At 43.1% G+C, this 27,668-nt stretch overlaps 1 protein-coding gene across 2 annotated transcripts in view; it reads right to left on the reverse strand.

Moving 5' to 3' along the window:
* Positions 1-11,507: 11,507 nt before the first annotated feature.
* Positions 11,508-27,668, reverse strand: part of CACNG6 (calcium voltage-gated channel auxiliary subunit gamma 6) — a 249,449-nt gene continuing 233,288 nt past the window's right edge. The window contains exons 3-4 of one of the 2 annotated variants that reach the window (XM_073656289.1): positions 14,328-14,465; positions 11,508-12,122 (exon numbers count right to left, since the gene is read on the reverse strand). In XM_073656289.1, coding sequence (XP_073512390.1) covers positions 11,896-12,122; positions 14,328-14,465 — 365 coding nt within the window. In that variant the 3' untranslated portion in view covers positions 11,508-11,895. The remainder of the gene's footprint in view (positions 12,123-14,327; positions 14,466-27,668) is intronic. The other variant, XM_073656290.1, reaches the window with a different exon arrangement.

Genomic DNA, 27,668 nt, shown 5'->3' on the forward strand with positions numbered 1-27,668 from the left:
CCCGCCTTGCATGTTTTGCTGCTGTTAGATTGCCAATAAACATGTGAGGATTGCTTGCCATACAAGGTAATTCCGCAGCCATGTTGGCTACTGGCATTAATGTGATTGGCTGGCCACAACAGCATCATCGGGTCTTATATAAGATCCTATGATGCGATGCTCGGCAAACTCTTCTATGGAAGCAGTTCAGGGATAGTACTATTTAGTGAGAGTTGATCTAGGAGGGAAAGCTTAGATTGAAGCAGACATACTGTTTAGGCAGTGTTTAATTGCTATTGCAGTACATGTATACCGCTGCTGCACCATTAACACAAAAGTTATTTTCAGGGTACATACTGTCCTTTTTTTAGTAAAACTGCAGTTACCTGCATTCAGTGTAGGGTTAGCTGGTGGAGGAGGGATAGTTTTGGGTAGAGGCATATAGGGAGGGTTTATTGCCTTGCAGTCCTTCTATCGTTATACTGCTTCTGCAACCTAAAAACCAAAGTCCTTTTCAGGGCTACATATTTTCTTTCCCCTATTAATTAAGATTGCAGGCATATATTATATACCTAATTTAAAATGTGCAAGGTGAGCTGTAAGGGACGGGGAAGTGGATGTGCTGCTGATGCTGCACTCAGAGGCCGAGGCCATGGGCTAGGTGAAACTGGGCTTGCTGTGGGAGCACAACAAACACACTCATCCATGAGACCTAGCTTCCTGTCCCATTTTGCAGGACGGCACGGGACACCACTCCTGAAGCCAGAACATTGCAAACAGGTGGTAAGCTGGATGACAGATAATGCTTCCAATAGGTTTTCCAGCACCACCCTGTCTTCAACATGGTCCAGTCTCTCTAGCCAAAAGTCTGGACCAAATAGTCCTCACCTAGATCCTCCTTTCTCTCATCATGACGAGACCCAGGAGACAAGTGATCCCACACTTGAACACTCCGAGAAGCTATTTACATTTTCATATTGATTCTGGCCTCTCGTCCTGCAAGTTTCAAGAGGGACATGAGGAGATCATGTGTAGTGATGCCCACATATTTGAGCAGCCATGGTCAGAAGAAGTCGACAGTGGGGAACAGCAATTAGTATCTCAAGAGGTAGATGATGACGATAAACAGTTGCCAACAAGTGATGCTGTTAAGTCAACAAGACAGGAGGATCAGAGTGCGAAAGTGGAAAAAGAGATGGTGGATGAGGAAGTCACTGACCCAGCTTGGGAAGGTGTCATACAGAGCGAGGACAGCAGCACAAAAGGGGAGGTATCCGCAGCACCGCAACAGGCAGGAAGAGGCAGTGAAGTGGCCACAGAGAGAAGGCAGGCAACTGTTTACCAGAGCACCCACACTCGGCATGTTCGTAAGCCAAGGGTTAGGTGTTACCCAGTCAGGCACTTTTTTAAAGAATATGCGGACGATAAAAGAACGGTCATTTTACACCTGTGCCATACCAAAATCAGCAGGTGCTAGGCCACTACCAGCCTGACCATCACCAGCATGCTCAGGCACATGTCATCAAAGTACGTGACTACGTGGGTCAAATGCCTGAGTCCACTATCAATGTCTGCTGGTGACACCACTGCCTCTTCCCCTGTGCTATGTGCTTGCCAATCCCCTGTCCAAGATGCAGATGTGGATGCCTCCCGCCCTGCAACTGTCATTGCACATTCACAAACAGTGTTTTGAATGTCCGACTATGCCACCCGTGGATTGCGGTCAGGGATAACCGCCGCTGCAAGGCTGACCGCTGAGGCTGGTGTTGGTGTACAGCACAGGGGTAGGATAACTCCCCACGGGAAGAGTGTAGCTTCAGGGCAGTGTAGGTGGATGCTGGGGGTGATAGTGCAGGCCACAATAGTAAGAGTTCAGAGTTCACTTCAAATAGTCCAGGGTCTATATTGTAGGTATTATTAATGACCCAACAGTGGTACTGGTTAGGAATGGGCCTGGGTGTCTGGGAGCATTCGGGCGAGCCCCACTGGTCAGGGTGAGTGTGTAGGCCTACCGTTCTCTCTATGCTCTTTCTGACTATCCCCCTCTTCGTGGCGTAATAGCCCACGTCCCTGAGCTGGCCGTGTACTTCTCGCCTGTATGGCTTGCGACTCGGGCCTTGGGTACCTTTTGCTTTCTTCTCACTGTACTGGTCCCTCTGTGTGGCGGAGCCTCCAGGCTTCTTAGGCCAAGGGACCTGAAATCCCTCGCGGTTTGGTTCTCTGTTGCTGGGCTTATAACCGGGGCAGCCTCGGACCCAAATGTCCGGTTAGATTGGTTCTCTGCCAGGACCGGCTCTCGTCGCCTCTGTCCCTGGCTTGCAGTTTCTCCTCTGCCTCACGGACTCCTCAGCTGCTGCTGACCTGTCCCTTCCTCTGAGAACCCTTCTGCTCACTTCAGAAGGGGGTTCTGGACTCTCTAACCCTACCCCAGTTCCAGCTTTTATAGGGGCAGCCAGCTCCCCCTACTGGCCTGGGACAGGAGGTGCTGCATGCTATTGGTCCCTAACCAGGGGACCTCCCTCCTGCTCTCAGAGACAGCCTTCAATATTTGTGGCATCCAGGCCTGGGGTGACACATATTCATAGGTTATTAGTATCAGATAAATGCAGGTCCAACTCTTGACACCCATACTGATCAGTTTATTTAAGAAGTTGTGGCGCACAGAAACTTGCAAAACAGTGGTCTTGGATGGTACTGCAACTCCTTCCTTTCAAACTAAAGTCAAGTGCAGATGAGCGTATTTTCGATCTGAGCGTGATCTCTAGAACCAATGTTAGTCTATTGGGCTGTGCACATACATGTCCAATATTCTCCTTGGACAGAGACTGCATGCCCAAGCTTGATCTGATATTTGTATCACACTTGGACATGCAAGTCAATGAGTGCATGGGAAGCAGTGGACTGCCCATGGATTACATCTCAGTGCAGTCTGATTTCATTGCACTCACATAATGGAGAAGATGGAGCCATTTTTTTCTCCATCTTCTCCCCATATGAGAGAATCAGATCACACTACAATCACACTCTGATCAGAGTGTCATTTGCATAACCAGCCTGATTTTCTTAGATGAGAGAATATTTAGCTGTCTGCATTTGCCCTAAGGCCAGTTTCAGTCATCAATTTTTTTGGCTACGTGTTCCATAAATTATTTCTGCGAATAGATCATAGACTCATTAGAATGAATGAGCCTTTTCATATGTCCTTCTTTATAGACAAAGTGTCCACGAAAAAAAAGCAAAACAGAAATATGTCCTACTTTGATCAATGTTGCGGATTAAACTTACTAAAGCAAGTCAATGGCTTTGTGAAACAGAAAAAAGGAGGCACACAGATGTCAACCATGTGCTTTCTGTTTTATACTGTTTATTGAGTAGGAGAGGCTAAGATTTTTTTTTACTGGATGTAAGGCCTCCTTCATACGTCCTGGTGATTACTGTACAGGAAAAAACAGTACTGTTGAGATCCGTGGTCGGGTGTCCGCATGCCATCTGTATGTCCATATGTGACATCCGTGTGGCATACATATGACATCCATGTGTCCGTATGTTCGTATGACACATCTGTGTGCCATCCGTGTGACATGTACCGGTGCCTGGGAAAAACATTACAGTTCTTGCTGATTCCTGCTCCAGCTGCTGAAGGCAACTCTCATCATTGACCCCTGCTCCCGTTGAGATTAACGTGAGCAGGAGACAATGCTGGGAGTTGTGTTCTGCCTCCACTGAGTTCATAAAGTGTAAAATGAAGAATGAAATAAAAAAATGGCGTGGGCTCCCGTGTCACTTTCATAACCAGTAGAAGAAAAGCCGACCACTGGGGGCTGATATTACTAGCCAGAGAAGGGGCCATTAGGCCAACATTTTCCCTGGCTATTAATAACAGCTCACAACTGTTTGATTTGCGTTTACTGGCTAGATTACGGGGGAACCCAGAAAAAAATTGACATAGAGTCCCCCTATAAAATCTAACCAGCAACGGCTAAACATACAGCTGAGGGCTTATATTAATAGCCAAGGAAGGGGCCATGGATCCTGGCCGCTTCTGAGGCTATTAGCATCAGACCTCAGCGACCCAACAAATGACGCATCAATAAGATGCACCAAACCTGGCGCTCAGCCTCGGCTCAACCCACTTGCACTGTTGTGGTGGCAAGTGGGGTAATAGGGTTGGGATTCATGTCAGACTTGTATTGGCAGCTGACATGAAGCCCAGGGTTTAGTAATGTAGAGGAGTCAATAAGACACCCCCATTACTAACCCCATAGTAAAAGTTTGTGAATAAACACAAAGCCTAAATAAATTCCTTTATTTGAAATAAAAGTTCACACTGTTATACACATTTAAAAAAAAAATAAAATTTATACTCACCTTATGCCTATTCCTCTGAAGCCCATGTCCTCTTAAAAGACAGAAAATAATAAGCAACAAAAATACTCATCTTACACCTAATCCATAAAAGCCATTGTCCCCTGTAGAAAAACAAAAATAAATAACAACAACATCCCTCACCTGTCCAAAGTGGCAAGAATCCATAGTGTCCCATGCTGTAATTCATCTCTGTGATATTTGGTTTACAACCTGAACAGTGGCATGATACTACCATCCATGCTTCAAACCATGATACAATGAGCTGCTGCGAGAGCAGCTTCAGTGACTAGTGGTGAAGTCATATAGGGTACCGCCGGTCACTGAAGTTACGTTCCCACAGGTAGTTCACTACGAGCCTGGACAATGAACTGAGGTGACCTCAGTAACATCACCCCAAACACCGTGAGAAAATTCTCAAAGTGCTCGAAGTGATTTCATTGAGTTCACCGCAGTTCATCGTCCCAGCTCACAGTGAACTGCCTGTGGGAACGTAGCTTCAGTGACCGGCGGTACCCTATATGACTTCACTGCTAGTCACTGAAGTTGCTCTCGCAACAGCTCATTGTGTCATGGATATGAAATAAGGGGTTAATAGGCACCAGTCTCCAGAGTATTGTGACTGGCTGGTTGGCTCAGCTGTAACAGGAATTTCTTGATGGTGCAAAAGCCAAAAAATATTCAAGCAAATGAGAATAAAATAGAAAGGCAGCAACTCACCAATCCTGTTGCAATTAAAAGTCTTTAAATCCAGAAAAACTGCTAATCCAGCACGCGGTTCATTGCAAGGCAAGAGTGAGCACTGCCTTTCTATTTTATCCTCAGCTTCTCATTTCATTGTGTCATGCTTTGCAGCCTGGACGGTAGCATCATGCCACCATTTTTCAGTTGTAAACCAAATATCACAGAGATGGATTACACCATGGGACATTATGGATTCTTGCCACTTTGGACAGGTGAGGAATGTTGTTGCTTTTTATTTTTTTACAGCGGATTAGGTGTTAAGGTGAGTATAAGTGTTTTTTTTTTTAATTTAATTCTTAATTTTACACTAGATGTAGACAATAGTGTTGAGCGAATTTTTTCGGCATTTAAAATTCGTGTTCGTGTTCGGGGTTCCGGCTTGTTCGCGCCAAAAAATCGGCTCCGCCCATGAACATCCCTGATTTTCCACACTGTCACGCAGATAACATCTGCATGACAGCGTGGCAAATCAGGGATGTTCGTGGGTGGAGCTGATTTTTTGGAGCGAACAAGCCGGAACCCCGAACATGAATTTGAAATGCCGAACAAATTCGCTCAACACTAGTAGAGGGCTGAAGACAACTCTCAACATTGTCACCTGCTCCTGCTGATCTCAGCGTGAGCAGAGGACAATGATGCTTCCTTCCACAATGCAGCTTCTTCCTGCAGCTGGCGCCGGGAATCAGCACGAACTCTACCACTGATTCCCAGGTGCAGGTATGTGTCACTCTGATGACACACAGATGCCATCCATGTATCATCAGTGTGAACGTGTGCAGCACGCATTTTGTGCATACTGCGCAAAAAAACTGAAATGTCTGTGGGTTTTTCACATGGACACATGGTTTGTGTGAAAAACCTGACATATGGCACTCATATTGGATCTCTCTCTCTTTATATGTCCTTTATATATACTGTTATCATCCAATTATTATCATATATGTATATTTTACATATGGATTAAATAAAAACCTATTTTTAACACTTGTGTGGTTATACTTGTAGGTTTCATATAGTGAACATGGTAAATAAAAAAAACAAAAAACATTTGTGGAATTGCACTTTTTTTGCAGTTTCACGGCACTTGGACATTTTTCCTGGTTTCCAGTACACTGTATGGTAAAATCAATTGTGCTATTCAAAAGTACAACTTGTCCCTTATAAGGCTATATTGATGAAAAAATAAAAAAGGTATGGCTCTTGGAAGAAGGGGATAAAAAAAGAAAATGAAAAAACATAAATGGCTCGTGGGTGAAGAGGTTAACAGGATTTCAAATAATTTTTCATTGGTCTCTTATTGAATTAAATAGCCAACGTTATTGATTGCGATATTTACTTTGCATAAGTTTTTAATGCATTTCTTCCATAGCTTGTAGTCAGTTTGGATGTAAAAGTTACTGTGCATCATTTTCCCATTGATTGACTATTGAAAATATCACATGACGTCAGAGTTTTAAATCACGTGCGTTGCAATATGTAGTAGAGTCTATAAGTGTGACCACCTGACATAGTAAAAATGCCATTTCAAACCAGCACTGACAAGTTGCAGACATAAGGTAGAGAACTTCAGGGAAAGAAATGGAGCCTGTTTACTGCCCAGCAAGATGTAACCAGAGCCTGGCTGAGATCACAACTATTTCTCGAACGCTTTACAGCGGAGACTGATACGATTCCCCAGCATTAACCAGTCTTTTCTGGATCCCGAATCACTTGTATAAGGATCATTTTTCAAAAATATAGTACCTAGAATGCTTACCTCGACATTTAACCTTGATTCGTTTTCTCTATAAGAAGCATGTTCTGCACAGCGTGTTTTGGAGCCTGCAGTACAGCAGCAACTTGTATTACTGCAGCATAAGCAATTCTATTATTGTAAAGTCCCCACCATTTAAAGGGTATTTAATGTGCAGGGATTAAAAAAGATTACATTCCCCTTCCATCTGAAATGACCATACTAGGCCTTTATACTGTGGACGTTTGTGCAATATGTATGTTATATTTATATTTTAGGAGATAGTGACTGTTATATTATTAGGAACAGTTTAAGTATATTTTATGTAATCATACAGTTGTAATCCTCATGACTCAGAATAACATTGTCAGCAGGTTACTGCGGCAATATGTGGGCTTCAAATACAGAGAACCTGTCACGCTGATCTATGAAAAACATGGTACAGAGAAGGAGAAGCTGAGCAGATTTATAAATGAGTTTATTGGAAAAGATTCAATATAACTTATATTTTATTAATAGTAACCTCTGGAGTTTGTATGTATGTGCTATGATAGTGTAGCAACTCACTCAGGAAAGTAGATAACACACTAAAAACTGCAACTGACCCTGTCGGTTCCTGTACAGACTAGAAATCATGACCCCACAGTCTCTAGTGGTTCCTGTGTGAGCTGAGATAGCCTTTACCACATACTAGACTATGGCAATTCGTACCTATGCTGCCTGTGCTTCACATCCCTCCTAAAGAAAGGAAGGGCAGAGCAGAGTGCAAATTACCTACAGAAGGGAAAGTGTGCTGAAATAGAAAGAGATCCCAGAGTGAGTAAAAGGGACCACAAAATACTAAATAAAGGATTAAGTATGTACTGTTAGAGAATATGCCGCCTACTTCCTAAAATGAAACAGAAGATAGGTGCAGTGTGAAGAACATAAACAGCAAAAGGATAAACCCTATCTGGTCTTTCACTCACTGGCTTAAACTACAGCAGTATGGCTGAGCATCCAAATGAGACTATCACCAGCAGGAAATACCAGCAGGGTATTAACCTTAAAAGACTAAAGCAAAGATAACAGAAACTAAACACCAGGAGAAAAGGTGTAACTGTTGTGGCTCAGAGGACAGAAAAGCCAACCACAAAGCATAGGATCAAAAGTTTGAACCCAGACGCATGACAGTATGAGTCTAGTAGGTGGCTCTACTCAGTGACTGACAGCTATCCCTACATGCACAGTCATACAGGGAAGATTGTCAATCACTGAATAGGACCACCCATTGGACTCATATCCATTCAAACACCAAGAATTTCAAGTTTTTAAATGCAGGTTTTACTGAAATCTTTCCTATGAAAATGTATATCAATCTGATCATCTCCTCCTGCTCTGTAACATTCTGCTATAAGATCATACACCATTTTCAACGTGACAGGTTCCCTTTTAGTTGGCATTGTAGTCGATGGACTTTGAAAAAAAATCTACAGATATAGATAAATTTTTGAAAGCATGAAGGTAGTTTGGCAATATATTATGGAAACATATGATACATAATTTACTTGTTTGTTGTATTTTAGCTTGCATTAAAGAGACTCTGTCAGCACAGAATGACTGTTCAAACCAAGTACAGGAACTTAGTGCATCATGTCGTGGCTAAACATTTAAGTGCACTTTCCCACCTGCTTGTTTTCCCTCAAATGCCAAAAGACCATATAAGACATAGTTGCAGGGACAAATAAGGGTAAAGTTAGAGGCAGTGTTGTTCACTCTATAGCGCCACCTGTTGGAAGCAGCAATCCTAGAAGTCACTGTTGACAAGGGCCAACAGCCCAAAACACTATGTCTGCAAATTGAGATTCTTATTTGACTTTTATCCTAAGTCATATTGCAAGACTCATTAAAAGGTCAATAGTGACTTGTAGAATTGCTTCCAGCAGGTGGCGCTATAGAGTTCAAGTCTTCTTCCTCTCTGAAGAGGCAATTTGCATATTAAATTTCCCAGAGGACCATTGCACAGCCAATAAGCCTTCTTGCCTTCGCATGCATAAGCCAGTATGTCATTCTCCACAAGGAGAAACGTTACCCCTTATAACTTAGTCCAGAGCCTCTCACCTAGCCAAATCAGTTCTCATACTTTGCGCTGACGAGGGGCAATACCCTGAAACACTATGTCTGCAAATTGAGATTCTGATTTGGCTTTTATCCTAAGTCATATTGAAAGACTTGTTAAAGGGTCAATAGTGGCATTATACTGCTATCACTCCAATATTGGCATGTGTCAATATGTTATGTTATACATGCATTGTAAATTCAGGGTATCTCCAATTACACAAATTTTAATGCTGTTTAGTCTGTATATATTGATGATACATTTGGTTTTTCCAAGAACTGAACTGAGGTTCACAGTTTAATGATCAATCAATTAATAATAGTTCATTACAGAAAAAAATGAGAGATGTATAAATGATGCTTGTTAGTCCCTTCTGATCACGAATAGCAGAATTATAGTAACTTGTACACACAGAGGCTGGACAATAAATGATCATATGTAAATGTATTATTGTCCAGCCATAACAAAGACTATAGTTGCAACAGGCAAAACTACATTTATCAACTTGCCCCAAATAAAAAGAAAAGTTTGTCCAGGACTTTTTTTTGGAATTAATGCGGTCTTTTGTTAGAAACTATTTTATTACATGTGATACTTAAACACAGCATAAATCATCACAAATTTATACACAGAGGCAAGTGAATATGTCAGGTCTTATGTGAATTATCACAGCAGTAAAATTTAAAAAATGTATTTATGTTCGTCTTGGAAGGACATTAAAAGTTTTGGTGATTTATCTTATGTTAACTATTTAATATGAAGAAAATTAAAGAGGTTGCTTGAGCAGCAAGTGATGGGAACAAAATAATAAAATAATATATTTCCAAGCTCTAAAGTCCTCTATACACATTAAACTAATGTCTGCCAAACCCACCAATATCAATGGTTTCATCTCACAATTTAAAGGGAACCTGTCACCAGCAAAAACTCCATTAACCTGCAGATATGGGGTTAATCTGCATGTTAATAGTGTTATTAACTAGCCCGGAACCTGCACATAGCCAAACATTGTAGGGAGAAAATTAACTTCATTTTCCCTTGCTGCATTCGGTTTCAGTCAGGGGCGGCGCCGGGGCTGGTTCAGTCACCACTCTGAGAATACAGAGCGGCAGCTGTATCCGCACCCCCTGCACTGACTGGCAAATGGCCCCAATGCAGAGCCAGTGTCAATCAGGGCCGGAGGCGTGGTTACAGCTCCTGCTCCTTATTCTCAGAGTGATGACTGGACCAGCGCCGGCGCTGTCCCCCCATGACTGAATGCTGCCGGGGTAATAAAGTTAATTTTCTCCCCGCAACGTTTGGCTATATGCAGGCACCGGAGACGTTAGTAACACTATTAACCTGCAGATTAAGCCCATATCTGTAGGTTAATAGCATTTTTACTGGTGACAGGTTTCCTTCAATGTGCTTAGTGGCACCCGCCAACTGATTGTCGGGGAAGATGTCAATTGGGCATGTTCGATTTCGGTTTGCTGATCGCATTGCTCTCCCAGAAATAAGCCTCCAGCAAATGAGTCAGCCAGTGGCTTTTTCACAGAGGAGACATGAGTGCTCGGCTGAATGAGCACTTCTGTATATGGGAGAGTCGGGTAAGATGGCTCTTGGACAAACGATTGGTCGAAGCATCATCCAGCTGATGGTTATCTAATGTGTTTAGGGTCTTTAGCTCTCTTTGTCTCTGGTGCGCTATTCTAAAGTGGGCTCCGGCAGGACAGTAAGTGATGACATCTCATTCTTTAGCCACCTGTCCGATGAGGCTCATGACAGTCAGGTGACTTGAACAGCGTGTCATCAAATTTGCTACTGGAGAAAGGTTCTTCAAGTCCTATGACCACTTCAGCTCATTACTGACCTCAATGGTCAGGTGAACAAAGAACAGGATGTCATCACTGCCTATCTGCGGTAGACCAGTGACGTAACTGGCGCTCGAGTATACATTATGTTATTTTTTTATCAATTCCTTGCTTTTTTTTTATTTTTGGTAAAAGCTAAAATGCATTTAAAGTTTTCTAGGTTTTATTTGAAGCTTTAGAAAAGGATACCATTCATGGTCTTGTGTCTTTAGGCATAGCATTTCCAAATAGGAAGCAAAAAGCTTTCTCACCGGAGCTGCGTCTTTGACAGTACTGTTTACTAAACTCTAGCTAATGTTCTAAAACTCCAGTGGAAGGAAGCATAGACTAAATTAGCACAGACTACATCTAAAAGCACAAACAACCAGTCATTCCAGTGTATAAGGTACTGTGACAGCCAAGAGTAAAGCATTCTTTCATGTTGATATCATGGAAAATACATAGCCATTGAAACCTAGATGTACAAAATGGGTATTTGTAAAAGCTTTTTATAGATCAGTGGTTGTTTGAATGAGCACACAACTTCTCACCTCAGAGGCTCTAAAAGTACAGATGGTTCCCATTGGCCAGGAGCCATCAATTATGATCTGTTTCATAATAGACAACTTTTTCTTGCTGAAATGCACAATTTTGTTCGGCATGTACCTGATAATTTTTTCTTTGGTTTACATTTCCCAAAAGCGTACTCTTTTTGAATATTGTAAAGTAAATACAAGTATAGATAAACACAATCTCCAGAATAAAAATAACTTTTAATAGCACAATATAATATAACAGCAAAAAAAATGAATAGTTTCTATACAATAACCCTCCCCAAATAAAATACATTGACAGAGTTCTGGATGCTACAAAGCTTATTTACAAAAGGAAAAAATGAAACATCCAGTTTGTAATAGGATAGAAATAGTCTGTCCTTATGTTGAAGCCTCATCCTTTGCATTTGACACAACTCCTATAGTCTGAATACTGACTTACTCTGGATCAGGTGCATAAACTTACAATGACGTAAACAAACAACTGTCCTCATTTTGCAAAGGACATTACTGTTGGGAACCCGGTAGTGAGTGAATGTTCTCTAGCTCATGTGCTAGATGATTAAGCAACTGTAATCTCCGGTTCTTGTTTTATGAGCTATTTCCCTTTTTCATGCAGTACTCCCAAGGTTTTTTGGGCAATGATGGCAATACCAAGAAAATGCAACATATTCCACCAAATATTAAGATGCCTCCTGCTGCCGCCGCACATGCCACGGACCATGAATACTCATATTCTAGCTGCACGTTCTGATTGCTTGCCATTAGCCAACCGACAGCTTGATGAAATATTACCATAGCGACTAGGACAAATATACCTGCAAAACATAAATTAAGGGAAAACATTTAGAAAATTTCATATAATATTTAGAAATGTTGTTTCTTCATTTTTTTCCGTTATGGAAAAGTTTTTTCACCCCTCAAAAAAGTAATAAGTTGAATAGGTTTCTGATAACAAAGTACATTTTTTAGCATCGAAAATAAGAACTTTAAAAGAGTTTTCTGGGACAAAACAAAAAAAATGGTAGTCTATACTTAGAGTTCCCATCATTCATTAGAATGAAGGGGATATGACACTGAAAAGGATTGAGCTATAGTACCAGACATAGCTAAGTACACTGAGAAGTTGCTGAATCCGGACATAAAGATGAGACATTTTTATCTTTACACACAAGTTTTTAACTATTCCTTGATGTAGTAAAATATCATCATGCAGAAAACGATAACTTGACCCTTATCACTGCACAAGCCACGAGACATGTCAAGTTTGGTGTTGAGTTCTGGCATCAAGACAGCTTGCTGCATCGTAGTTTTTGAGTCAAATTAGAAAATATTATATTTGTACATTGTAGGATCCATGATCCTTCAAGGGAAGTAATGGCAAATATTAGAGATGAGCGGCTATATTAATTGAGTTTGCCTCAAATTTTTTAAAAATCCGCATTCACAAAAATGTGTATTTCTTGTAATTCACTTCCACATAGATTTGAGAGCTAGCTGCCATTTTGCTGACCTGTATAGGGCCATGAGAATGTTAAAAAAAATTACTTGTACTCATCCCATTTCTCACCTCTCCGGACACTCCACTCCTCACCTTCACCCATTCAGTCCTCATCACATCTTCTTATCACTGATGTGAGCACTGAACCCTGCAATGTTTTCATGCATGAATGTGCAAGATAATGGTGCATGTTGGGAAGACACAATCTTACCTTATGAGTTGTGGGGATTCAACGTTCATAGTGATAAGAATAGGTGATAGGACCAGATGGGCGATGGTAAGGAGCGGAGTGGCTGGAGAAGTAAGCAGTGAGGCGAGTATAAGTCATTTTTTTATTTTTGCATGTTACGTTTATTATGTACTGTCGTCAGGAAAGACCCCAGACCTTAAAAAGTGACATTCAATTGGTGTAGAAGGCAGGCAATTGATATGGCTGACTTAATCATTAGCATAAGTCAAAGGTGAATACAATTTTGCACTGATCCATGCCTGATTCATTTTGACAAGTGCAAGGATTTTCTTGCTTGTTGTAGATAACCTGGTTTGCTTGCGTTTGGCAGAGCCATCGGCTATGCTGAATACAGTGCACCATTTCTTGACACTGATTCAATCTGCTGACCAAGAATTCCATAGGATTGGGGCTCAGGGTATCTGCCTGTAAAAAGGACATAGTCTAGCTATGACTAAACTTGCCTGTTCATCTGGTGCATCTCTTTTTGGTGAAGTGTCAGGTTGTTGCAATGGCAGAAAAAATATTTGATTCTTAATGTCAAATATACTGTAGTTTTTTCTGCTGCCTTGGCAACTTGTAGCCCTAAAACTGGCTCAGGTGGGGAAGCATTTGATCTGTGGGATTTGCAGAGGGGGTCTACTGAACGGTTGAGGGGTTAGCAGGTGTCCACTCAGCAAAATCTTTAGACGTCCTTTGGAACCTGGAAAAAATCTCCCATTTTGCAATTATAGCAATGGTCAAAATCACATTTTGCAAATTGTCATAAAATGCAAATATTAAAATGATGCTCATAATAAAACTCCAGAGGTATACTGGAGTAAAACTGCACTAAATTTTACAACTTTTTCATTTTATAAATCAGTCTAAATAAAACATCTAAAAACGCCACACTGACGTACAAATTAGAAAACTTACGAAACCACAAAAATCATCTTTAAGAAGGAGCAATTTGTTTGATGAATTTGTTGCGAATAAAAAAGCCACTAATTGAGAAGTGTTGAGGCGAAAAAGTGGCAGAAATATAATGATAAATTGGGCCCCTATAGATTTCCTAAGACTTGTCATTTAATTGTAAATAAAAAATACTTTAGAAAACTTTTTCTAACTTACTAAAAAACGTTTTTTTTTCTAGTAAAGTTTCAGAACACTTCATAACTGTATGTACATAAAACTTGGGCCACCTTATATGGCTAAAAATTCAATGATGTCGTAGTTGTATGACAGACAGATCAAGAGAGAACTGTGTTCACGAATTTTAGTATGCAGGTATAAAATATTTTCTTTCCTTACCAGAAAGGATAAAGAAGAATGAAGCAGGCTTCAGAAGGAACTCCACACCTTTGCTGAGAACCATAGTGATGCATATTGATCCCATCACCATAAAAGTTATACTCAAAAGAGATAGGACAGCAGCAGTAATGTTTAGATCTGAGGACAGAAAAAGTAAATTGTGATCTAACTTATATTAATATTTTTACATATGGCCAATTCAAAAATTGAAATTTTGCCTTTGAGATCAACACTAATGTCATGAACAAAAAGATTCATATGTAGAAATGCAGTGTAATATACAGTACATAACTGTCTAAACAATTTTTTATTGGCATATGACCTTGCAATCTGTAATCGATTCAATCATATTCTACAGGGTGGGCCATATGGATACACTTAAATTAAATGGGAATGGTTGGTGATACCAAATCCCTGCTTGTGTCACATTAGTATATGGGAGGGGGAAAACTTTTCCAGACTGGTGGTATTCTTTCATGAGTTTTTACAAGTTTATGACCACTTATAAAATGTGTTCAAAGTGTTGCCCATTGTGTTGGATTGCCAATGCAACCCTCTTCTCCCACTCTGGACACACTGATAGCAACACCGCAGAAGAAATGCTTGCACAAGCTTCCAGTTTCCATTGTTTCAGATGCTGCAAATCACCCTGGTGGTCTGCAGAGGGCCTAAAAATTGCCCAAATGACATTGGAACGGCATGGGGAAGACTCATGGAAGCATTTCTGACTCCCAGGTCACTGCTGTCAACAATGTTGTCAGAGGTATTACGCCACTTTTACGGACTCACAATAAAACATACAAAAACAAAACCAAAATGGATTTTCCTGGGAAATATGTTAAGGAACATCATTTCCAGGGTAATGACTTGTATATAAGGCAAAATAAATAACCAGAAACAAAAATTCTCCTACACACCTTGGGCTATGTTCATACGTAGCGTTTTTGATGCGTTTTTGCACTTTTGCATTGCTTTCAACCGTGACAAATGCATTCACCGGGAAATGTCATTTTAACATTTTATAACCTTATCAGGCCATGTGGTGTGTGACACATCATCAAATACATCCTGTTTCATTAATGATGGAGGGACTCTGAAAGTCACAAAGCCTATTTTTATAGGGCCATCAGGCAGCCCTTTCTATTCTTAAAGGGCCAGCAGTCGGCTATGCTTTGTTGTTCCCATTATTAATGAGTGGATCTCCTATACTGTTATTGCGTATGCAGAAGGGCTGCCAAAAATTTGGATGAAACCCAATACCCCTTTGAAGAGACATAGAGGAGGGTCTCAGTAAAAAAAATGTTTCCATTGTAAAGGAGCGGGTCTCCTTAAAGTGGTAATGCCCATGCTGTGACTGCAAGGGCTGCCAAAATTTGGGAAAACACCACTAATTTAAAGACACATACAGCTGGGCCACAGTAACAACATATTCCCATTAGATATGGGAGTCTCCCATACTGTTTGCCCATGCAGTGACTGCAATGGCTGTCAAAAATTTGGAGGCACTCCAATGCCCCTTGAAAGAGACGTAGAGGTCAGAGGGCCTCCTGCAAAAAATGCAACCATTATTAGGAAGTGGGTCTCCCATACTGTTTGCCTATGCAGTGAAGAAACGGATGGCAAAAATTTGGAGGAACTCCAATGCCCCTTGCAAAAGACGTATAGGTCAGAGGGCCTCCTGCAAAAAATGCTACCACTATTAGCAAGTGGGTCTCCCATACTGTTTGCCTATGCAGTGAAGAAACGAATGCCAAAAATTTGGAGGAACTCCAATGCCCCTTGCAAAAAAGGTAGAAGTCGGAGGGCCTCCTGAAATCAATGTTCCCATTATTAGGAAGTGTGTCTCCCATACTGTTTGCCTATGCAGTAAAGCAACGGCTGCCAAAAATTTTCAGGAACTCCAATGCCCCTTGCAAGAGACGTAGATGTGTTGATATGGTACATATGGTGGTGATAAGGTGGTGGAGGTTGAGGATGCAGAGAAGGAGGAGGGCAAGAAAAAATAGATAAAATCAGGAAGCATTTACCCTTGTCTGGGTGTGAAGCCAGAAGTGCATGGGAATAAAGTTGGACCTCCAAAAAAAGACAGTGTATTTGAGTTTATGTTACACGGCTATCATTCAGTGCTGTTGAGAAGTCTGGCCCAATCCATCCCTTGTTCATTTTTATAAGAGTCATCCTGTCAGCATTTTCAGTTGACAGGCGGATGCGACTATAGGTTATAATTCCACCTGTGACACTAAAAACTCTTTGTGACAAAACGCTAGTGGCAGGGCAGGCCAGGAAATCCAAGGCGTAGAGAGCCAGTTCATGCCACATGTCCAGCCTGGATGCCAAATAATTATAAGGCACAGAGGAATCACGGAGGACATTGGTACGGTCGACAAGGTACTCCCTCACCATCTTCCAAAACTTTTCCTTCCTTTGGATCCTGTGCGATCGGAGGGTCTGAGAAAACGGTCCCAGAACTTTTACAGTGTCCCCCTGTCTCTGCCGGATTGCATGTGTGTTTCTCTCACCTATACTCCTTGGTTGTCCAATGAACTGTGACCTCTGCTGCCAGCATTTTTAGATGGGAATTTTTTAAATAATTCCGCAAAAAGAGCCTTCTCACACAGCCCCATTTTATTAGGCCTGTCCTGCAAGGGAATAAGAGACAGAAAGTTCTCTTTGTAGTATGGATCTAGAAGTGTCACCAACCAATAATGACTGTCACCCAAAATTTGGACAATGCAAGGGTCACGGGAAAGGCAGCATAGCATAAATTCAGCCATGCATGCCAGACTGCTAACAGGCAAGATTTCCATGTCCTTACCAAGAGGAAGAGTGACCATGCTCTCCTCCTCCTCTCTATCCTTAGGCCATCCACGCTGAACAGATGGTTTGACAGTTGTGCAGGTAGTACCGTCTATAGCACAGGAAACTAGCTCCTGATCTTCCTCCTCCTCTTCCTTGTCCTCATTGTCACCCAATCCACATTGGGATGAGATGAGGCTGGGCTATGTGGAATCACCCTGTATGGTTCCTTGCTCCATCTCATGGTACTCCGCCTGCAATGCATCCTCTTTCATTGTGAGCAGAGAACGTTTCAGAAGACAGAGAAGTGGGATGTTGATGCTAATTATTGTGGCGTCATTACCGCTCACCATCTTAGTGGAGTCCTCAAAATTTTGGAGGATGGTTCAAATGTCTGAGATCCATGTCCACTCCTGAAGTTTTATGTATGGAGTCTGACCCGAATACCAATGGCCTTGTTGATGCTGATAGTCAACCAATGCCCTCTTCTGCTCACAAATCCTTCCCAACTTCTGCAATGTAGAGTTCCAATACATGGGGACATCACAAATCAATCAGTGAGCTGGAAGCAGCAAATGCTGCTGAAGCACGGAAAGGGCGGTGGAAGTTGTAGCTGACTTTCTAAAATGGGCAGACAGGCAGTGTACTTTGACAAGCAGATCTGACAGATTCGGGTAGGTTTTTAGAAACGGCTGAACCACGAGGTTTAGCACATGGGCAAGGTATGGTACGTGTGTGAGCTCGCCTCGCCTCAGAGCCGCACCAGGTTCTGGACATTGTCACACACGACCATGCCTGGCTGTAGGGTCAGTGGTGTCAGACAAATATCTGCCTGCTCTTTCACAGCCTATTTAGTCGGGTGATTCCAGGTATTTGGGTATTTTGCTTGTCTTTGGTTTTTCTCTGTCTAGTGGCCTTATGTGAACATGCATTTACATTTTGCATGCACATCAATTTACGTTTCAGTTCAGACTACCAGGTTTTTTCTTTGTAGTTTAGTGTGCTTCAGTGCATATTAGGGTGTGGCCGCCCTTTGTCTGAGCTGAAAGGTTCATTCTGCCTCTCAGGTCCATGCTTCTACTAGGGGTTCAGTCTCTCTGCCCTTATCCATATGTATGTCACTGGTCAAATGGTAAGGTTTTAATATTAGAGTTAGGACTGTCGCATAAGGTTTTCTGTGACTTGGCGGGATGGCTTTTACATTATTTTGATCAAAATTTTTGTTAACTAAATACCCTTTATTATTTATCATTATTTTTATGCACTTTGTGATTCATCCATTTACTTCCAGTTATTTGGCTTGTCTTTGTTTTTTCTCTGTGTTAGGTGTTGGGCTTTTGCTGGATTTGAAATGGGTTCAGAACCTTCAGTGGACTCTGTGATCCCCCATTCCTGTCTAGCCAGGGCTGATGCTGCTCAGCATCATCATCAGTCCCAACAGCTAGCTGGTGCACAAGATATACAGGACACCTCTTGGTTCTTCGTTGCTAGCAACATGGATTATAGGTTGAGGAGGGCGACAGGGCTGTTAAAGCCTAAGTCCAGGATTCTCTGTACTGAGCATGCCCGTGACATGGCGGACCGTGATTGGTGGTTTGGGAGTCAGCTGTTCCGGTGACCTGGCACCGCCTAATTGGTCACGGGTGACATCACCAATGGTGCGATGGTGGGCAGGGCTTAATCTTTAAAAAGCCCACCCACAAACATGGTGGTGCGCTCTGATCATTGAGCTGTGATGGTGTTGTGTGGACAATTGGTCTTTTGGGCTCCACGTGTGCTTTAGTTTGTGGCAGGCTTAGATGAAATAGGCAGGTAGCTTCATCTGACAGCCTGGCTCTGACAAAGGGGTCGCCTTACACCCCGAGCAGTCTGCAGACACCCTATTTCAGGTACCACCTGTAAGCCACGTGGAGGGATCCTCCTCAGTCCGGTAGCAAGCCGGCTGGGAAGACGTATTCACCGGCGTGAGTCACACACGCATCCTAGCGCCAATCGTGTAGTCCCTGTGCTGTAACAGGACTACAGATATATTATTTATCGCACATCTCTCGTGCTGTTAACGTAGATAGTGCGAATCCCTATTCCCATCCCGGTGTGCTGTAACACGGAAGGGATTGTCATTTAAGTTGGTTGTTTTACCTTCTTACCTAGAAGGTTTTCGGCAGCAGTCCACCAGGCTGCATCGCGGACCTCGTGTTCGGTTGCTTTCCATTATAAATAAAGTTGTTTGCAACTGTCCCCTTAACAGTAACAGAGTGCCAGGGTCTTGCCGAACATGGCTGACAACCAGCAACTGCAGCGCTATATACAGCAACTTGAGGCCAGACTTAGGACTCTGGAACAAGCTGACCAGGTAGCTGATGTCACTGCAGTAGCTACCCAGGCGGCTTCTCAAGCAGCCAATCTGGTTAACTCGGCTGTGGTAAATGCTGCTGCAGCTGCAATTGCCCCATTACCCCGTTTTGCTCTCCCGGAAAAATTTTCTGGTGACAGCAAATCCTGCAGAGGTTTTATTAATTTGTGCTCCATTCAGTTGGAGATGATGGAGGCACGGTTCCCCTCCGAAAGGGCCAAAGTGGGTTTTGTTATTTCATTACTTTCTCACAGGGCCTTGGTGTGGGCTACACCTCTGTGGGAGCGCAATGACCCGGTAGTGGCTAATTCGGGTCTCTTCTTAATGCCCTAAAGAGTGTTTCCCTAGGTCCTCAGGTCACGCATGATACGGCCCTTAAGCTTCCTTCGTTGGTCCAGGGTTCGGTCACCGCCAGCCCCTATGCCATCCAGTTCAGAACCTTAGCGGCTGAATTGGATTGCTCTGAGCGGTCTTTAATCCCGGTGTTCTGGAAGGGTCTGGCTGGGCATATTAAAAATGCTCTATCTACCAGAGATATTCCAACCTCCCTGGAGGAGTTAATTTCTATCGCTAACTGAATAGATTTGCGTCATGCAGAACACAAGTTAGAGCTGGAGGTCCCCAGACCTCAGTGTCGGTTGGCACCATCCTTCTCTAGACCCATTTCCAAACCCGCGACTCCCGACCCGGAGCCTGAGGCTATGGATATATCCCGGACTGAGTCTAACCCCTCTTGTTCCCGACCTGCACATCTCTTGGAGTACCCTGTTAATAAGGGTTCCAAGCAGTCGGGAAAACGAGTGTGTCTAACCAACGTTGGAGGAGGTGTGCTAGATTCTGGGGCTTCTTCCCCCAAATTATTGTATAAGGTGACATTGTTCTTTGGAACAACTCTGGTTACTGCCAAGGCGTGGGTGGATTCTGGCGCCGATGGAAATATTTTGTCATCTACGTTTGCCCAGAGGCACGCCATTCCTATAGAGTTACTGCCAAGACCAATGAACATTAGGGTAGTCAACGGTTCACTCCTGGACAGGAAAATCACCCACCAGTCGATTCCCCTCACCATGTCATTTCCTCAGGGTCACCGGGAGGTTAACTCCATTCTTATTATTCCCGGTGGATTAGGTGAGGTGCTATTGGGTCTTCCCTGGCTACGTTGTCACACTCCACACATTGACTGGAATACGGGGAGAATTTCTTCCTGGAGTGAGAATTGTGTGTCTCAGTGTATGGTTACAGTCACCCGGAGGGTAGTTTCTGAGCCTGCTACCGATGTGGCCCCCGGCACAGATCCCCTGTCTGTCCCCGAGACCCAGGTCTTGTCTGATTATATCAAAAAGAACCCTCGGGTAGACCTTGTGTCCCGGTCCATGGATACGCTGAGGACGATGACCAGCCCAGGCTCACCATTCCTTCAGGAAGTATGCGGAGGGTGGCTCCAGTGTCCTTAAACAAGGTCCCCTCGGGGAGGACGTTCGTTCACCCTAATCTACAAAATGAGGTGATCTCCTGGGCACATGCCCCTAAGATCGGAGCTCATTTTGGGGTCAAACGTACCATAAAGTTCCTTCAATGGTCCTATTGGTGGCCCCGGTGGCGCCAGGACATTAAGGAATATGTTCTTGCTTGTGTCTCCTGTGTGAGAGGTAAATCATCCCGTCAAAGTCCAGCTGGTCTTCTCCACCCGTTACCAGTGGCGGATTCCACAGGTCAGACTCTGTTTCTTCTAAATAATGGCCAACATCCGCGAGTCCCGGTTCCTATGCCAGTTTCCTCAGTGGAACCTGGGGTCAGAGATTGGGCTCTGAAGGCACGGGAGGTTTGGGACCATACCCAGGATGCTATATTGGTCTCCCAGAAGCGAATGAGAGAGTCAGCTGACACTCTTCGTCGTCCTGCTCCCGTATTCTATCCGGGCGACAGAGTGTGGCTCACGGCTCCCAATACTAAAGTACGTGGGGAGTCTGCTAAGTTTGCCCCCCCCCCCGCTTTATTGGTCCTTTCCAAATTTTGGCCCAAGTAAACCCTGTAATGTACCGGTTACAGTTACCACGACCAAGTCTATCAAAAAACCCGGCACTCAAAGAGATAAGTGAATTTATGGAGTTTTTAATAAGGTGAGTACAATATTATAAACAGACGTTTCGGTCCCTCAGGACCTTCATCAATGTACAGAGTGGAGGTCATGTAGGTGGACAAATTCCACTACGGTGACTGAAATAGAAGCTGGAATCAAGAAGCTGTAATATCCAAAAGATATGGAAAATCTTGTAATGGAGACTGTAGTCTCCTGTCCTGTGGAAAATCCTCTAGAGACGCGGAGTCCACCGCTTGTCAGTAGGATATGTAGTGCATTGATGAAGGTCCTGAGGGACCAAAACGTCTGTTTATAATATTGTACTCACCTTATTAAAAACTCCATAAATTCACTTATCTCTTTGAGTGCCGGGTTTTTTGATAGACTTGATTCTGGTTTGGTACCTTACCCGTGCACCAAAAAAACAATCAGAAGGTGCGATAGTTTTTGTATATTCTACAGTTACCACGACACCTGAGGAGTCACGACACTTTTCATGTGTCGCTCCTTAAACCCGTTCGCCTGACAAAACTCGCTGAACCCCAACCTGCTACAGACACCAGGGGTGATAAACTCAAGGTGCAGGCTATTAGGGGGTCTAAGATGGTTTGTGAAAAAAAAGGTTACCCAGTACATTGGAGGGGCCATGGATCTGAGGATCATTCCTGGGAATCGGTGGACCACATTCATGCTCCCCTGCTTGTTGAGGAAAATGAGCGTCAAGTGGAGGGGGATGTTAGAAGGTTGGATAATGTTAGGCGTCAGGCATTTGCTGGATTTGAAATGGGTTCAGAACCTTCAGTGGACTCTGTGGTCTCCCATTCTGGCCCAGCCAGGGTTGATACTGCTCAACATTGTCATCAGTCCCGATGCCTAGCTGGTGCACGGGATGTAAAGGTTGTCTATTGGGTCTTCGTTCCTAGCAACATGAAGGATAGGTTGCGGAGGGAGACATGGCTTTTAAAGCCTAAGTCCAGGATTCTCTGTACAGAGCATGCCCGTGACATGGCGGACTGTGATTTGTGGTTTGGGAGTCAGCTGTTCCGGTGACCTTGCACTGCCTGGTTGGTCGCGATTACGTCACCAATGGTGCGATGGTGGGCAGGGCTCAATCTTTAAAAAGCCCTCCCACAAACATGGCGGCGCGCTCGGATCATTGAGCTGTGATGGTGTTGTGTGGACGCTTGGTCTCTTGGGCTCCACGTGTGCTTTAGTTCATGGCAGGCAGGTTTAGTGGAAATAGGCAGGCTTAGATGAAATAGGCAGGCTCTGACAAAGGGGTCGCCTTACACCCCGAGCAGTCTACAGACACCCTATTCCTGGTACCACCTGTAAGCCACGTGGAGGGATCCTCCTCAGTCCGGTAACATGCCGGCTGGGAGCACGTATTCGCCGGCGTGAGTCACACACGCATCCTAGCGCCAACCGTGTAGTCCCTGTGCTGCAACAGGACTACTAATATATTATTTATCACACATCTCTCGTGCTGTTAATGGAGATAGTGTGAATCCCTATTCCCATCCCGGTGTGCTGTAACACGGAAGGGATTGTCATTTAAGTTGGTTGTTTTACCTTCTTACCCGGAAGGTGTTTGGCTGCAGTCCACCAGGCTGCATCGCAGACCCCGGGTTCGGTTGCTTTCCATTATAAATAAAGTTGTTTGCAACCGTCCCCTTAACACTCTTTCTAGTGGCCTTATGTGAACATGCATTTACATTTTGCATGCACATCAATTTACGTTTAAGTTCAGACTCCCAGGTTTTTTGTTTGTAGTTTAGTATGCTTCAGTTCATATATGGGTGTGGCGGCCCTTTGTCTGAGCTGAAAGGTTCATTCTGCCTCTCAGGTCCATGCTCCTACTAGGGGTTCAGTCTCTCTGCCCTTATCCATATGTATGTCACTTGACAAATGGTAAGGTTTTAATATTAGAGTTAGGACTGTCCCATAAGGGTTGCCTTGATGTGCGGGATGGCTTTTACATTATTTTGATCAAAGTTTATGTTAACTAAATACCCTTTATTATTTATTATTTATCATTATTTTTATGCACTGTGCAATTTATCCATTTACTTCCAGGTATTTGGATATTTTGCTAGTCTTTGGTTTTTCTCTGTCTATTGGCCTTATGTGAACATGCATTTACATTTTGCATGCACAACAATTTATGTTTCAGTTCAGACTCCCAGGTTTTTTCTTAGTCAGGTGATTTGCTGCCATGTGCCTGATCATGCTGGTGGTGGTCAGGCTGCTAGTTTTGCTACCCCTGCTGATTCAGGCCTGACAGTTGGTGTAAATTGCCTTTTTGGGGTTATCTGCTTGAGTCTTTAAAAAATAACCAGACTCGGGAAGACCTAACAGTTGTACTGGTAACTTCAGTTGTGTTGGCGTTGCGAGGAACGCTTTCCCTCCTTGTGTCTGTGGCCACCACACTTCTTCTTCCTGCCTGTTGTGGTGCTACGCCTCCCTCCCCCTGTGTGCTGCTGTCCTCGCTCTGTATGTCCCCCTGCCAGGTTGGGTCAGTTACTATATCATCCACCACCTTGTCTTCCACTTCCGCAACCTGGTCCTTCTCCTGACTTTCTTACAATTGTGTCTCATCATCATCCACCTCTTGCGACAGTAATTGCACTTTCCCACCATCGCCTTCATGTGACTGTGGCTGCTCCAATATCTGGGCATCGCTACACGCGTTCTCCTCTTGACTCGCTTGAAGCTGGCCGGACGGGAGGCTGAATCTACAAATGGAGACGTGAACAGATCTTCTGAGTGACCAAATGTAGGATCAGTTGTCTCCGGGCCCTCGGCATGGTGGGAGGAAGGAGGATCAGGGTGAGGAATATGTGGTCCAGACTCACGGCTACTGAGACTTGACCGTGTGGAAGACAGGGTGGTGGTAGTGGCTAAGTGACTGGAAGCATTATCTGCTATCCAACCACTGCTCTGCGTTTAATAGTGGTGTTCTGCGGCCCCCTAGAAATTGGAACAAGAAAGTCACACGACCTCATGTGGGTTTTGTTAAGGCATAATTTCAGCTTGCCCACAGCCACGTCCTAGGCCTTGGCCTCTGCATGCACCATCACCATCACGTTCACTTCCTCGTCCCTTGCTAAGCACCTTTCCCATATTTAATGGAAAACAATATTTTCCACGTTCACGAGAAATGGCTTATTTTGTAAAGCATTTATATGTGATACGTCTGATAGAGAACCACAGTTTTAAATAGCAGGCCTGTAAATTGCTAATACTATCCTTCACAGACACCTAATGTGAATAGCTTGACTGACATACTACAACAGAATGAAAAAAGAGGCCAATATTTTCCACGTTCAGTTTAAATTTCTGGATTTTTATCGCTGAAATATGGAACAGATCGGGCTTTATTCTGCAGTGAGAACAAGCAAATGGAGCAGAAAAATTGTGTACTGTGTATTGCTTTTAAAACAAATAACCAGGATTAAGATAAAAAAAAATGTTTCCCTGACCCATGATATCTGGGGCTATGCCTAAAAATATCTGTAATTATTACAGCATCAGCAGACAGGACATTCAATAGACCCCCTTGTGCTGTATCATACACTGCAGTATGTCAAATACACTGCCTGCCTGCCTAACACTGATTATATGCAGCTGGATTAGTCCTCAGAAGGACTGTTAGTTCAGATGGATATACAGTGAAGGAAATAATTATTTGATTCCTTGCTGTTTTTGTAAGTTTGCCCACTGACAAAGACATGAACAGTCTATAATTTTAAGGGTAGGTTAATTTTACCATTGAGAGACAGAATATCCCCCCAGAAAATCAAGAAAATCACATTGTATAAATTAGATACATTTATTTGCATTTTGCAGTGAGAAATAAGTATTTGATTCCTCTGGCAAACAACACTTAATACTTGGTGGCAAAACCCTAGTTGGCAAGCACAGCAGTCAGATGTTTTTGTAGTTGATGATGAGGGTTGCGCACATTTCAGGAGGAATTTTGGTCCACTCCTCTTTGCAGATCATTTCTAAATCCTTCAAATTTTGAGGCTGTCGCTTGGCAACTCGGAGCTTCAACTCCCTCCATAAGTTTTCTATGGGATTAAGGTCTGGAGACTGGCTAGGCTACTCCATGACCTTAATGTGCTTCTTTTTGAGCCACTCCTTTGTTGCCTTGGCTGTATTTTTTGGGTCATTGTCTTGCTGGAAGACCCAGCCATGACCCATTTTTAATGTCCTGGCAGAGGGAAGGAGGTTGTCACTCAGGATTTTATGGTACATGGCTCCATCCATTCTCCCATTGATGCGGTGAACTAGTCCTGTGCCCTTAGCAGAGAAACACCCCCAAAACATAATGTTTCCCCCTCCATGCTTGACAGTGGGGACAGTGTTCTTTGGGTCATAGGAAGCATTTCTCTTCCTCCAAACATGGCGAGTAGAGCTCAATTTTTGTCTCATCTGACCACAGCACCTTCTCCCAATAACTCACAGAATCATCCATGTGTTCACTGGCAAACTTCAGATGGGCCTGAACATGTGCCTTCTTGAGCAGGGGGACCTTGCAGGCACTGCAGGATTTTAAACCTTTAAGGCGTAATGTGTTGCAAATGGTTTTCTTGGTGACTGTGTTCCCAGCTGCCTTGAGATCATTAACAAGTTCCCAATGTGTAGTTTTAGGCTGATCTCTCACCTTTCTCTTCATCAAGAATACCCCACGAGGTGAGATTTTGCATGGTGCCCCATATCGATGTCGATTGACAGTCATTTTGTATTTCTTCCATTTTCTTACTATTGCACCAACAGTTGTCTCCTTCTCACCCAATGTCTTACTTATGGTTTTTTAGCCCATTCCAGTTATGGTCAGGTCTATGATCCTGTCCTTGACATCCTTAGAAAGCTCTTTGGTCTTGCCCATGTTGTAGAGTTTAGAGTCTGACTGATTAATTGAGTCTGTGGACAGGAGTCTTTTATACAAGTGACTATGTAAAACAGCTGTCTTTAATGCAGATAACGAGTTAATTAGGAGCATCTAACTGGTCTGTAGGAGCCAGAACTCATAATTGTTTGTAGGGGATCAAATACTTATTTCTCCCTGCAAAATGAAAATAAATTTATCTAATTTATACAATGTGATTTTCTTGATTTTTTTGGGGGGGATATTCTATCTCTCAATGTTAAAATTAACCTACCCTTAAAATTATAGACTGTTCATGTCTTTGTCAGTGGGCAAACTTACAAAAACAGCAAGGGATCAAATAATTATTTCCTTCAATATATGTGTATATATATATACATATATATATATATATATATAATGCCTTTATTAACAGGACGTTCAATGGACCCTCTTGTGCTGTGTCATGCACTGCAGTCTGCCACATTCACTGCCTGCCTGCCTAACTCCTGCTTTCACCACTTAATATATGCAGCTGGATTAGTCCTCAGAAGGACTGTTAGTTCAGATGGCTATAGATATATGTTGTGGAATACCTATACTAACTATAAACAAGAAAATCTCTCCCTGTTGCAGCAGCAGCTCTCCCTACTCTGCCTGGTTCCAGAGTAGACTGTGACAAGCATGGCGGCGTCTGGTCTTATATATACCTGATGATGCTGTGGGGCCAGCCAATCACTGTAATGCCCACAACCAACATTGCTACGGCATTACAGTGCATGGCAGACAATCTCTGCATGTTCATTGGCTCTCTAAAGAACGCCAAACATGCAAGGAGGGAACTCGAGCACCCGGAAATACTAGCTGAGCTTGTCGAGCACAGTGATGCTTTTGGGAGTACCGAGCAGTGGTGAGCACTTTCGCTCATCACTAATTGATACCCTATAAAATGAGGAAAATAAGTATTTGTTACACTGACGATTTTGCAAGTTTCCCTACCTACAAAGAATGGAAAGGTCTGCAATTTTTATTGTAGGTACACTTCAACTGTGAGAGACAGAATATAAAAAAAATCCAGAAAATTACATTGTATGATTTTTACATAATTAATTTTCCTTTTATAGCATGAAATAAATATTTGACACAATAGAAAAACAGAACTTAAATATTTGCTACAAAAACAATTTTTTGCAATTACAGAGGTCAGACATTTCCTGTAGTTTTTTAATGAGCGGGCAC

This window comes from Phyllobates terribilis, unplaced genomic scaffold (genome assembly GCF_046119375.1).
Source record: "Phyllobates terribilis strain yellow unplaced genomic scaffold, ASM4611937v1 Scaffold_12__6_contigs__length_324123572, whole genome shotgun sequence".
NCBI classification, from domain to species: domain Eukaryota; kingdom Metazoa; phylum Chordata; class Amphibia; order Anura; family Dendrobatidae; genus Phyllobates; species Phyllobates terribilis.